This window comes from Diospyros lotus, chromosome 6 (genome assembly GCF_014633365.1).
Source record: "Diospyros lotus cultivar Yz01 chromosome 6, ASM1463336v1, whole genome shotgun sequence".
NCBI classification, from domain to species: Eukaryota; Viridiplantae; Streptophyta; class Magnoliopsida; order Ericales; family Ebenaceae; genus Diospyros; species Diospyros lotus.
The window spans coordinates 422,522-437,145 of NC_068343.1; the positions used below are offsets into that span (position 1 = coordinate 422,522).

Consider the following 14,624-nt stretch of genomic DNA (forward strand, 5'->3'; position numbering starts at 1 on the left):
TCTCTTGCTCTTGCTCTTGCTCTCGCTCTCACTCGCCCTCACTGCCTCTTGCCCTCGCTCTTTGCCTGATTGCCTCTCTCTTGCTTTCGCTCGCCCTCGCCCTCGCCCCCACGCTCGCTCGGCCATTTGGCTTTGCCTTCTTGCTCGCTGCCCTGCCTCTGATTCAGGTCTTCGTTTTACCCCCCCAAGCTTCTAGATTTGCTTCATTCAAGCCCAGCTGCCCAGGTATATTTTCTATTCTTTCAGTTGTTTGATTCTCTCGATTGATAGCTAAATGTAGATAGTTTTTTAATTTTTCGTCCATATTTTTTTTTCTTGTTTATGCTTGATTTGTTGTTGAGATCGCTGCCTTTTTCAAGTTTTAAGTGATTTTCTGCTAAGTTTGTGTCTGCTTACCTATTTGACTATTGCATTTAGTTAAGAACTTAGAAATTGGTGTGGTTGGAAGTCTGAAATTTGTTATTGGAAGCCTAAAATTTGTTATTGTGAATCTGTTATTGAATATTTGAATTGAATATTGAAATCGACCATACTTTTGCCTTCTCTTGTTTAATCTCTAGAAATACAGTTGTTGTATTAGACTTTCATTTGCCTCAAATTTTGATTTAAATATTTTAATTGTTGGATTATTAAATTGTGTTATTTTTTATTTGTGTATCCTTAGAATTTAGAATGAAACAATAAGAAAAGAAAAATATTATTCTCTTTTTTTCAGAAAGAGAAATCATAAATTTATAGTGAGCAAAATCAATTTAACATAAATTTAATAAATTTTTTGTTTTAAAACCTCGTCAAGCACAAATTTAATAAAAATTTATTGTACTGACTTTTTGATTACATATAAATTTTATTACATTAATTTTTTAAATTTCAACCCCCCTAACTTAAATTCTTGAATCCGCCCCTGATTATATGACTGCTGGGACGGGTCAGGGAAGTTCCTGGGAGCAAGGTCGGCGGCCTATGCCTTCTAGGGCTCAAAAAATTTTAGAGATTCCTGGCCCTGCCGATCAGTCGTTGGCCCCCAAAAAGAGTAAGTTTAAAGTTCTTTTAACTAGTACCAGTAATATGCTGTCACCCTTTTCCTGATTCCATATAATGATGAAGTTATTCTTGCATACATGCATAAATTAACCACATAATAGAATTCTTTAACTACTCTTATCACTCGGTTGATACAGTAAACAAATGCCAAAAAGAAAAACCAACAAATAGCAGGGAACATAATTTCTCCATTATTGATACAAAAGTCCAAAACTTTCACTATCTAAAGAAAGAGAAAAGAAAATGGAAACCTATGCAAACTTTAAATAAAACGGAGTAAAACTTAAGAACAAAATTTCTTCCTTTAACCTTATCGTCAAAATATTTTCATCCATTTACCTTTTCATAAAATAACTGCCGTTAAACAATGTACTGCAGCCAAGTCGCTTTACCACCCAAATCTTCGGTTTTTCCAATTTGCGGTCATGGTGACATCTCTGCGGATTGCAGCTGCAGCTTGATGCCCCCTATACTTCAAGAAGGTATGCAGTACACAGCTTGATACCATTACTATGACACACCAAGGAACCATAATTGTGCTCTTTAAAAAAGCAATTATAGGTAAACACTAACCTGAACTGTTTACCCAAGACTGATTCGTCAAGCATCTTCTTCCAAGAACCCATTGGTTCCAAATCAGATATTATCTTGCACTGCCTGAACCAACTGTAAAGTAGATTCTGATTTTGACAAAGGGGAATCTAATGCTAAGAGTTCAGTGCATATTGTTTTCAACATCACAGCTGAATTCTCTCTGACCCATTTTATGTGTTCAATTGAAAGCGGAATCTCTTTGGCCCCAATCAAGCATTTCAGCAAAACGACATGAGAGTCTGAATCTCCTATTCCAGAAGTGAGGCCACAAAGTAATCCAGAGGCAGCATGAAAGTGACCTGCAAGGCGAATATGAGAATGATTTAAGTAAGCAATCTAAATAAACCCGTACAAGTAGTTTCAATCACACGTTTTCATGTATATACAACATAACATACTTCCTTTACATAGACACAGGATAAATGGATTCAAGATACTCTTTGCCACCAGGACATCCTGTTCAACAGCCTTGTTGAAGATTTCAAAAGCATCTTGAAGCTGTTTTTCTTTACAAAGCCCTTCAAGAAGGGATGTGTAAGTCATAGCATCAGGTACTACCTTTTTCTCCAACATGCCACTAAAGAGCCTCTGAGCCTCTTCGACTTGGCCTGTCTCGGAAAACTTCCTAATAAGGATGTTGTATGTCTTCAAGTTTCCACCACAGCCACTAGCAAACATCTCATCCCAGAGCCTTCTAGCAGGGCGAAGTAGGTCTTCTCTACAACAAGCTTCTAGAACATAGTTGTAGAAAGATACATCTGGACACAACCCTTTCTTTTTCATCTCAAGAAGGACCTCGTAAGCTTCTTTTACCCACCCAGCCTTGCACAAAAATGAAACCATCACATCGTAACTCCTCGTGTCCAGGAAGTACTCTTTGGTGGACAAAATCTGGAAAACCTCCAAAAGTTCATCAAATTTCCGATGTTTACAGAGATTCCTACTCAAATTGCTCAGAGTAAGAAGAGTTGGAAACCTATCCTTTGCAACCATGAACTTGAAAAACAGCATAGCAGAACAGGGATAACTGATTGATACTGATCCTATTAAAGCATTGAGCAGATCATCCTCGATTGGGAAATTTCCGCTCACAATAACTTCACCCAGTTCTTTTGCTTCCCAAATCTGTCTTTCAGAAATCAAAACAAATAAGAACTCTCGATAATCATTAGTCCTTGGTGCCACCCCTAATTTTCTCTTCCTTTTCAAGACCATCTCCACATCAACAACACTTCCCATCAACCGAAATGCTTCAGCAACAACCCTGTATGCGATAAAATCAGGCTTACAGTCTCTTTTTCGTAACTCATCCAATATCCAGAAAGCATCTCCAACCCTGGACTCTAAACAAAGGCCGTGGACAATCAAAACAGCTATTATTGACCCGTTAATCCCCCAAACAGCCTTCTCAATAACCTCATCTAACAAACTCAAAATCTCACGTACATCAACAATTCTACACAGCCTCCATATAAAAACACCAAAACCAAGTGTAGTCATGTTAACACCTCTTTCAATCATTTCATCGAACATCTTGCGGGCATGACCACTGTATCCCCCAGAGGACAATGCGGCCAGGAGCGAGTTACAAGTATCCTGCCCAACATCGCAATTTAGAGAACTAGCTTCATTGAAAATTAAAAAGGCATTCTGGGTTTTCCTACCTTTGATTTGCGACTCGATAATCGAGCGATACACAGAGGAATCAAGATGGATCTTTTCAGCTCGCACTTGCTTCAAGAGCTTGTCGACGGCATTGAAATGGCGGGAAATAGAGAGAGATTTGAGTATGGCTCTGTAGGTAATGGAAGAGTGAGAAAAGCCTGGTTGTTGAGATGCCCAATTGAAGAAACCAAGAGCTAGAGGCTGGTGATTGAGGAGGAATGGGTCGATGACTAGGGCTACGAGTGATGGGGTAAGCGATTCGCGACAACCAAGTCGATGGAGTGTTTGTTCCATCGAAGGAGTCCATGTCCTGGTAGGGCCTGAGCGTTTCGATGACGATATTAGTGCTCGGCTTATCAGATTCGCCACCTCGCTTACTGAATATGTCATCCCGACAATGTACGCGCATGCTTATACCTACGTGCATATGTATATCTATATATATATAGAGAGAGAGAGAGGGGGGGGGGGGGGGGGGGGGGGGACGTAGGGTGGGTGTAAGAGGTGGTCTATCCTTCCGCCTTCTTTAACAAAGAAGATAACCAACTTAACGGTGGATTTGGCAGAGAACTGAAACTACGTGGAAGATGGCTCTCAAGATTGAAACACCTTCAATGGAGTTTGGGCTTTTTAAAGATTCAAACTTTTTAATATTTCCAATTTCATCTATTTTATTGCTCTCCAGAAAAAAAACAAAGAGGCGCATGGCGTGTTTGCGTGAGGCTTGGAGCGGTTTAACTTCCAACCTAGTGGTTTATTACTTTCATACTGTCTTCTTCTTGGCTGCTGCTACCTTTGGTAGCAGAACTTAAGAATACAAGATTGGTGATTACAACATACATAGATAGAGCACAGCCTACAAAGTTCTATTCAATATAGAATCGCTGATTGGAATTGAGCCTTGTCTGGCTCCTCCACCAATGACCATTTTACAAAATATTCACTCCAAGGCGTCTAGAAACGAAGAGAAGATTATGGATTCACAAGACAGGAGAGAGAGAGAGAGAGAGAGAGAGAGAGAGAGCAATTCAGTAGCTATAGTTTCCAATTATCTGTGCAATATCCGTAACTGTACATCCAATGCAGATGGAACCACACACTGTACACATTTCACCTGCCCTACGTTTGGAAGAAGTGGGGGATTTTTTGTTTCTTGCATACAAACAAGATTGAAGGTAAGTCCCTATTTACAGTGTTCTCTAATTCCTGCATAGTTCTTCTCATTCATGACTGAACAGCCAAGGTATCTGGCACCATCTCCTACTTCTGCAAGCTGTACACAAAGGTTAGAATTAAGAGTATGATCTAATCAGTTTGAAATTTTGCAAATTCCGACATTTGAAGAAGTTCCAGAAGAGGAAGCTAGTTGCTGTCTCTTCAGGCGACTTTGGCGGCGGACTTGAATTCCTTTTAACGCGCAATATGGACAATCCGACTTCTTGACGAATTGAATCAATGGTTTTGGGGTCAACTTGGTTCCCTGTTACATCAGTGACCAAGAAAGTGTCTTTGGCTTGGCCACCTTTTGTGGAAATTTCTGCCCTTCTTATGCACAAACCGTTCTCTCTGAATATCCTGGTAATATCTGAGAGGAGGCCAAACCGATCTTCAGTGCATAGTTCCAGCTCCAATCCCTGCATCATGAAGAGCATGTGTTGCGTTTAGTCACTGCACAAGTAGGCTTCTGGCGAAAATTATCTTGTCTCAAGAGGAGGTATATTACACCTCCGAGTCTCGTCTCTCAATGGCAGCTTCAAGACATTGAACAACACGGTCTCTCTCAGCCTGTAAGCCTATAGGCAGCCCATCAACATGTCGGATATAGTATTCCTGCATCCAACCTTGTCAGATTAGATGATAAAGATGGAACTGTTGGTTAAGACATTCCACTGTGCAAAACACAGCAAGATAATCAACGCCCTACTAAAATGGAGGTTAAATTAATGGATGCTGAACAGTAGGTTAAGAATTGTTATTTTGCCAGAATTTGCAAACACTCAAAAGGCCAAAGCAAACTCGACACGGCGGGGTGCTGAGAGCACAGGTGCACCCGTATCCCCACTTTTGGAGTGACTTTTCCATGTTTCACTCATAAATTGAAGAGTATAGTTTTCTGGTAAGAACAATATTTTTTTCAAGGCTAGCCTCCACTTTTTTTCAAGTCTCTACTACTACTATAAAAGCCATTTTCAGAAGTTGTTCATACCTGAAAGGCCTCCGTGCTCCCTGTGTGAACTACACCATGAAAGACCACGTACTGCATGTCAGTTAAGGTGCAGACAGTATCAAATAACAACTTAGGACGGTCCTTAGACGTCATTGTAACCACCGTGTAATCCTTCTCAACACAATCCATCACAGTAACATGTGGCCTAAAACTGCTATCCCCAACTCTTCCCTGTTCTGCTCTTTCAGTCCTTTCATAGTCACGATCAGCAAACATAATTTGGTGTAATCTTCTCTCCCGATGTGTAAACCCTGGAGGCGAAAGCATCATTTTTGCAGTCTTCAAGTCATTGTCCCCTTTTAGAACATTGCAAAGTAGTTGCCTTATTGTTGAAAGCCGGTTTGGGTCTTTTATTGCACACCCAGTGGAATCGTCTGTTACATGAACTACTGCCGCAGCTCTAAAATTGTGTGTCCATATCTCCGCATTCACAACGTTACAATGAAGATCCGCAAGAACAGCACAAACTTCAGACAATAAACCAGGCCTATCAGTACCAGCTAACTCAATTGACGTGTGATCTTCAGAAGGCAGCACCCCAACAGATCCTCTCAATGGGGAGATGAAGAAGGCATCACTTTCTAGTGTCTGCAAAAGTGAAGGACAACTTGAAATGGTTGAAGTTTGCCCAATTATTGAGTCAGAGATCAATTCTATGCAATCATATGGAGGGGATTTTATTCAAATTCTATTTGTCAAAGATTTCAGATGTGCTATGACAAAAAAAAAAAAACAATAATAATACTCAATCGTCAAAGAGGGGATCTATTTTCATTGATCTGTTTTATTCTTGTATGAATTACCAAAGAAGTCTTTGGTGGTGTAGTCCATATTTCAACTACAGATAAGCACCTGATTGTAGTGATTGACCTATTTTCTTGCATGACAAATTATTACGCAATACCAAAAATATGGTTCTTAACTGGAAAAATAATTTAAAAAAAAAAAAAGAGTAGAGACCTTCTGGATATAATTGATGACCTCTTCATCTCTAATTTTATTCCCATCTTGGTCAACCACCTTAAACACTGAAACACAGAAAAATGAATAAGAAACAAAGGGAGAAAAACCTGTAAGATTTGTTTGAATTGCTTGGAGTGGTTAAGAAATATATTATACCGTCCATAAACCAGCCCCCATCTGATGAGATATATGCCTTTGTAATAACAAGGTTCAAATCAGTAAGAACTTGGACAACTTCAAGAAGAATCCCGTGCTTGTTGACACTGTCAACCTAAATAATATAAATTATATGTTAATGTGAAGGTAAACAAGGAAATAAACGAGCCCAGATAATAATTATCAATCCGATCCTTAGATGCCGTCAATATTATCAGAAAGGAATTGAAAATTTGATGGAATAAGGCATACCTGGATAACAGTTGCATCCTTGCAAGAATCATTGTCAATTACAACTCTGCATAGAAAAAGAGGCAACTCAGTTGAAGAAATGGAATATTAGATGCGAGTAAAGGTTCCTGAAATAACAAATTCTGAGGCACGGAAGTCGCTCACAATCACAACTCTGCATATTAACTGAGAGAAGGAGAAAGAGGAAATAGAAAATGGAAAATTGATGACAGCGGGGATATAATCCCATAATTTTTATCGGACGAGATGTGCAGATGAATCCAGAAGTGAAATTTCACTAGACGCGGAGCCAATTAGAATGTTTGAAGAAACATGAGAAGAAATCAAAAGGGGGAAGATTAAATGTACTTAAAACAAGAAACCCGTAAAATCCCAATAAAGAGGAAGAGCTGAAATATATAAAATCCCCAGCACAAAAGGGCTTGTTAACATCAAATTGCTTCTTCACAAACCCTTAGAAGTGTTGAAGTATCTTTTAGTGTTGGTCTTCAGAACATAACAGAATCTAGAAGACAACGGAGATAGGCAACAAACAAGTGTAAGTTGCAGAACATAAAAGTTGAAAAAATTCAATCGCACGAACACATAACACAGGAAGCCCCAAGAAGAAAGAAGGCAGGCAGGCAGGCTCAGAGTCAAGAGGCAAATGAAATGATTCAGGAAGGAATCAGGAAGGAGAATCTCTGTACCTGGGCGGGTTCATCCTCCTGATGAGCTTAGCGTACTCATCATCCATTTCTCCGGACCGAGACCAGAAGGGGCAATTGAATAACCGACCGATCATGCAGAGTTTCCGAGTTCGGGTGCTTGCGAAAGGAAGCAAGATACTCTGGAGATAGCGATGGCTGTACAGATTGTGCCTCCAGCGTTGGAGGGAGGAAGACAGATGATATTTTTTGTGGGAGAGAGTACTAATAAATAAATTGAAGGGTAAAAGTGATAGGAAGACAGTACAGTGGCCATGACGATGATCATTTCTGTTGCGAACTCAGGGTTAGTTTTTTTTTTTTCACAGACAGACACGACCGGACCGGTTCAGTTAATTTTCCCGAAACGGTAAACGTAGGCAGTTACGCGCTAGCGTGGCTGCTGGCGATTGGGTTTTGTCGTGTGGTTCGGATCGATCCCACTGCCACTGGGGCTGCGGCACGTGACGATTTGCAACAGGCTTTGACTGACGATGTCGTCCGCGTCACCACCACACTGGTCGGGGCGGCTGTCCTGTCGTTTCCGTTCCGTTCCAATTCCTTTTCAGTTACGGCGAGAATTCTTAAATTTATTGAGATTTAGTAAATTTAGTTAGATTTTAATAAATTTAATATTTAACTAAATTAATGAGAATTTGAGAAGCCAATAAATTTTAAAGATTTTATTCAAGATTAATTAATTTTTGATTTATTAAATACCAAAACAAGGATCGTTAATAATAATAATAAAACAGTTATATTGGTAAGTATTCCTTATTTGTTAATATATATAATATGCATGAAATTATATTAGTCCGGGCAAAGGGGCATGAGAGAGAGTACTATCTCTAAATTAGTATATTTATTTTATAATAATAAAAGCTAATAATGCCCGAATAATTGGTGCAATGCATCGATAAGGCTCTTCTTTTATTTGTACATCCCCAACCCCACGTTGCCATCCTCAGAGCATTAGCCATTGGGTGTTCCTTAAAGTTGAGTGGGGCAAGTCAAACCTATATATATATATATATATATATATTGGCCTCAATCAAAAGTACACAGATTCTCTTCATACGTATGTAAATGGCTTACCCTTTAAATAATTTATATTATTACATCACTACTCTATTCTATTTAAATAAATAAATTGAATCGTTGAATCAAGGGAGGGGACCAATAATTATTTTTCTATTAAATGTAATTGAATATTAAGATAGACTTAGACTCAGAAACTTAATTTGATTACTATAAATAAATAAATAATCTATTGAGGGAAATAATAATAATAATAATAATAATAATAAAAGAATAGAAATTAAAAACCCTAAGTTAATATTTGGAGGCAAGATAAGATAGCGGTGGGTGGTGAAGTGTATATATATATATAATTTGATTAGGAGGAGTTAAAAGAAAGAAGGGAAATTGATAAAATGAGGGGGGGAAGGGGGATTACGATGCCCCATTGACATTAGCGGCCATGACAAAGCGTGCCTTATCCATACAGGAACATGATCAGGATGGAGGATTTGATGGCTACAAATAGTGATGAATAAGCCATAAACGTGGAGCTGCACAGACAATACAACACACAATCTTTTGAACCTTCTAATTTGATCGAAAAGTTTGCTAATAAGGAAGGCAACAGTGAGTGAGTGAGTAAGAGACATAAGATTTGATTTATTAGATGAGAAGGCCAAGTTGGCGAATTAGCTTTCAAGTTAGGTGCAAATGCCCCAATTTGGTGGGCCGAAAGCACCCAGCCCTCCCTCCAAATTGGCCACTGAAAACCAATTGCGTGCCATAAAGTCAATGCTTTTCCTACAATCATGCCCCCCCCCCTCCCATTATTATACTATCTTAATTTGCTTTTCTTTCTTTCTTTCTTTTTTATTCTCAACTAATAATAATAATAATAATAAAATCTTAGACCTAAAAAGCAGTTCGTTCCTTCAACAGCCGAATCATGCCCCCATGCCATGCCCCCCTCCCTCCTCAATTTGTTAATGGGTGTGGTATAGTGCTTGAAATATTTGGTGGGTTTCTAAATAAACGTTAAATAATAACACCACCTAAGTAGATTTTTAAACTTCATTCTTAATCCGACAAGTGGGTGTTTAATGTGCGTACACCTCGTGATAGGAACATGGGGCATTTATTGAATAATAATAACCAAAAAGGAAATAAGGCGTATGGGATTGGTGGGTTTGAAAGGAAAGAGAAGAGAAGAGAAGAGAAGAATACAAGTGTAGAGAAAAGAGGAGGGGGGCTGGGGTGGGGTGGGGTGGGGTGGGGGCCCTCCTCAGGGACTTTATATTGGTCATTGGCAAATCGAACAAAATGTGGGGACCAATTCTTAATATTCGGATAATTATGACTAGAAAGCGGTGCTGTGGTGTGAACCGGATATTGCACTTGACGGTGACGGTGACGGAGACTGTCTCTGTGCTTTAGATTTGCTTTGATATTTCAATTCAACCCAACCCAACCAAGAGTGGAGAGAATATACGTGTTTTTTCTAACTATTATTATTATTATTATTAATCAGTCATGCATATCTTGAAGGAAATCCCATCCCCCGTCACGCGTCGGCGCATTAGGGCTAACAGATCACATCATGGCACCATCATATATGCTCGTGCATGCGCCTAAAGAGAGCTCTAAAAATTAAAAAAAAAAATAATTAAATTCATATTTTTTATTTTTTTATTTTTACATTTTTTTATGATTATTTAAATTTTTTTATTATTTCAATTAATGTGCATCATATATTTTTAAATCAATTGCACCTCTCACCAAAATAGAGTTAGGGTATGCAACACACACACATTGAAATGCCCAAACTATCTTAGTCGTTGACCATCATCTTTACCACAACTTCTTCTTTTAGTGGTCAGCAACGATTGGGATGTAAAAGATAGAAAAGATAATGGGTTAAGATGACGAGGGTTTGTAGGTGGTGAGGGATTGGCGGAGATGGAAAAGATAATGGGTTAAGATGACAAGGGTTTGTAGGTGGTGAGGGATTAGCAAAGATGGTAAGACAAAAAGAAGCCAGTAATGAGATAGGGGAGGTGGCCAGGGACAAGTATAGAAGGATGGAGAAGAAAGTGCAAGCTGACGACTATGGTAGAAAATAAAGATGATTGTCGGCTATAGTAAAGGCAATTAATAGTAAAAATGTGTCAACGATGGCGGAAAGTGAAAAGGCCATTATTGGTAGTGGCAGAAGACAAAGAGGCAAAAACGTTGTTGGTCGGGAAAGATAGTTAATTGATGCGATTGAAGAAGAAGATGGATGGTCTGAGGCACCACCAATTGCAAAGACTATGACTAGAGAAGATGAAGCAAGAGCTCTCATTGACTGAATAAGACAGATGGTCGATCATAATGATTTGAAAAGGCACATGAATAGTCGTGATTATTGGAAATGACGATTGATGCAGTTGACAACGACTACGAGGGGTTAAGGCAGTTGGCAACATTGAACAAACTTTCTCCATCCTTTGCGAAACCCTTTGTCCTAACCCCTCACCTCTTGCAAACCTTCTTCATTCTTGCTGCCCATTGAAGGAAGAAGTTCTGGCAAAGATAGTGGTCAATAACAAGGGTTTGCACGTGGGTGAGGTATAATTTGGTCATTTTAGCATAGTGTGTTGCATACCCTAGGTGAGGTACGTATGCAATTGACTCAAAAATGCATAGTCTAGAGAGTATAATCGATGATAGGTTTGAAATGTTATGGCACACACCTAAGAGTGATGGTGAATTGGGTAAATTAAAAATTTGAAAAACTTTTTAATTCGATTGAGGTTTTAGTGATTTAAAACGTAAAACATATAAAATGACAAATATAAAACTTAAAGAATGTAAAGTAAGAAAGATAAATGAATACAAATAATTTATAATGGTTCGGTTTATACCAAGCCTAATCCACCTCCTATTTAGCTTCCCACTAAGCATTTTAAACCAATTCACTAAAACCTCATACTTGAATCCAAATAGGCCCTCTAGTCAAAGACTAGGATATATAACCTCCTAAACTTAAGGTAGGCCCTCTAGCACACTTAGTGGTTCAGGCTTAAATCAAGTCTAATCCACATTTTACTTACTTTCTCACTAAGATTTTAAATCAATTCACTAAAACATCCTAATTGAATCCAAGTAGGCCATCTAGTTTAAGACTATGATATACAACCTCCTACACTTAAGGTAGGCCATCTAGCACACTTGCTAGGAAATCAACCTCCTACTTACAAAAAGTAGACCCTCTAGCTATCTAAGCTAGAAAATAAAAGAATTAAATAATAAAGAGAGAATCTAAGATATAAATCTCTTAGTTACAAAGTCTCTCAAAATGATACAAAACTTAAAAGAATTGATACAAATTAAAATTAAAGCTTTAAAAAAAGAAAAAATTATGAAAGTACAAATACACTTGAGAAGTATGAAATAATTTGTAAGTTCACTTCACTTCATTCCCATCCATTAGCCTCTTCAAAATCATATTTGACTTGTATTTATAAGCATCCTACAAGCTTCAATCAAAAACTAGCTATTTAGAATCATTGAAAATTGAAACACTAGTCGTTACGTAATTATGCGATACAAATTATCGACATAAAACAAGAGTTAGTTGACAGTTTTAATTTAAGATTGAAGACTTAATCGACAGATACAAACAAGTTGTTGATAGATGTCTTTGCAAACATACTGTCTGTCGACAGATGTTTGTCAAACCATCAACAATTTTAAGGTATTTTAAAATCATGCTTTTTGACTATCGACAGAATGCTAGAAGACTGTTGATAGTTTTAAGCATTTTTCTAATGCTATCGACAAATAGGCTAGAATGCTCCAAAGATAATTTTTTTTTATTTGAAATAATTATTTCTTAAAAATTCATTTTGATAAACATGAAGGAAAAAGATTAATTTCTAAAAGCAATAGATTTAATGAATCACATATACTTTGAATTTAATCTTGATATTCATAAACTAAGAAATTAATTAAAATCATTTCAAAGACAAAAACAACAATTTATAAGCATGTATGGACTTTTGTTTTTGAAAAAAATTTGTTTCATTTTAACCAATAGTTTAAAACTAATTTATGATAATCATTTAGGGGATTATCATAATACTTATTTGTGCAAATCTTCATTTATAGAAAATTATAGATTATTTGATTTTCATTTTAACAAAACACTTGAAATTAATTTTTGTTTAAAAACCTGAAAATCATATATTTGACTTAAAATATAAATCATTTATTTTTTATCATCAAAACCAATACAAGGGCAAAATACCAATTTATCGATTGAAACAACAAAAAATTCGATCACAAAAAAAAATATATAAGGACAAAAATATAGATTTAGCATAAAAAAATTTCATCTTCATGTTCAAAATCAATGTAGTTGTGCCTTATACATGTTATTCCATCATTTAATTTTGATATTTCAAATGATATGTAATATTAATGTATTATATTTATATTAATATACGAATACCATCTCAAATATTAAAATTAAGTGTATAAATAATATTTTTGATATTTTTATAAAAAAGAGAACGGAGTGGGCCCAGAAAAGTAGGCCTGGCCTCATAAAATTGGAATGGGCTATAGCCTATGGACATGTTTGATCTTATGGTAATTGTGTGACCCGCCCCCGGCCCGGCCCCATTCCGTTCATTCATGCATCTGATTAATTGGCGCTAATCACTTTGGATAATATTACTACTTGTGCAATTAATTAACTCTAATATCATTTAATTAGTAGATAATCAGATTGATATCTCATAACACGAAATATAAATGAAAAATAAATGCATAAATAAATTTTGGAAAATCCATATAAGATTAAAATTAAAGACACACTCACACAAGAATTATTAATGTGATTGAACGGATCGCATAAAGTACAAACTCAATTTGGTTAAGATGCATGGTTAATTTGAGCAGAAGGCAATACCTACATCCATACAAATGCCCCACAATAAGTACTAAACTAATTAAGGAACTCATATTGCTCGCTATATATATACTTATTGTTAATATTCTATTTAGAGATGTCAAAAGGGTTGGGTCAGCCCGGGCCCAAGGGGGGCCAGGCTGGGCCAAAGAATTTGGGCCCACAGCCCAGCCCATCTAAGGCCTTAGCCTAGCGCAGCTCGTGGCCCACTAGGCCCGACCCGTTGGGATCTTATGTTATTCCCAACATTCCTTGTTCATTTATTTTTTTAACTATGTTATTCTTTATTAATTATTGATATTGGATGTTAAAAAATTTATATTTTACAATATAAATAAATAATAACTATCAATATATTTAAAATTTTTAAGCTAAATTTTTTATATATTTAAATTATAAATAAATATTCTCCTTTTTATATGTGCATTATTTTTTATATCAATTTACAAGAAAATTTATAAAATATATAAAATTTTGAAATATAAAATGATGAAATAATATTTAAAACTTAAGATAAAAAATTGTTTAAAAAAATTAATTTTTATATATACATTATTTTGATATTTATATATATATATATTATTTTTTTCAAAAAAATATTTAAAAAAAAGGGGGTCGGGCTCAGTGGGCCAGGTCCACTGAGCGCGGCCCGCTAGGCCTTGTGGGCTAAGGCCCACAGGCTGACCCGCCCCCTACAAGGGGGCCGTGGGCCAGGCCGGGCCCTACCCACGACAAAAAAGGTTAGACTGGGTCTGGCCTTTTTAGTAAATGGGTTGGCCTGACTCGTTTAAAAAACTCGTGGACTGACCCGACCCTTTTGAGATCTCTAATTCTATTCTATGTTACTTTAAATATCACAAACTAAACTAGACTGACGAATCAATGCCGCCCATCATTCTAATTAAGTGCTTATATATATGGATTGGAGGTAGAGTTCCATAATCGATCCAATTAATCGTGAACATGCATGTATATATACTGACACGCAGCTAGCTAGCATTAACATTCATCTCATCATCCTCACATTATTCACGTAGACTGCACCATTCACATTTAATTCCAA

General features: G+C 37.0%; 2 protein-coding genes across 5 annotated transcripts; both read right to left on the reverse strand.

The window, feature by feature from the left end:
* Positions 1-1,134: 1,134 nt before the first annotated feature.
* Positions 1,135-4,178, reverse strand: LOC127803695 (pentatricopeptide repeat-containing protein At5g14080). 4 transcript variants are annotated; one of them, XR_008023561.1, is made up of 3 exons: positions 2,037-4,178; positions 1,618-1,937; positions 1,135-1,511 (listed from the first exon to the last, which is right to left on the reverse strand). XR_008023561.1 is itself a non-coding variant. In XM_052340121.1 (2 exons), the coding sequence occupies exons 1-2, from the start codon at positions 3,691-3,693 to the stop codon at positions 1,681-1,683; spliced, it is 1,914 nt and encodes a 637-aa protein (XP_052196081.1). In that variant the 5' UTR covers positions 3,694-4,178; the 3' UTR covers positions 1,135-1,680. The 4 variants fall into 4 exon arrangements, 2 of the variants coding, with proteins under 2 accessions (XP_052196081.1, XP_052196082.1); XR_008023560.1 differs by having other exon boundaries at positions 1,135-1,516; XM_052340121.1 differs by having other exon boundaries at positions 1,135-1,937.
* Positions 4,179-4,322: 144 nt separating this feature from the next.
* LOC127803697 (ACT domain-containing protein ACR6) lies at positions 4,323-7,856 on the reverse strand. Its single transcript, XM_052340123.1, has 7 exons — positions 7,591-7,856; positions 6,902-6,947; positions 6,650-6,764; positions 6,491-6,558; positions 5,510-6,118; positions 5,029-5,133; positions 4,323-4,937 (listed from the first exon to the last, which is right to left on the reverse strand). The coding sequence occupies exons 1-7, from the start codon at positions 7,683-7,685 to the stop codon at positions 4,596-4,598; spliced, it is 1,380 nt and encodes a 459-aa protein (XP_052196083.1). The 5' UTR covers positions 7,686-7,856; the 3' UTR covers positions 4,323-4,595.
* Between the last annotated feature and the right edge of the window lie 6,768 nt (positions 7,857-14,624).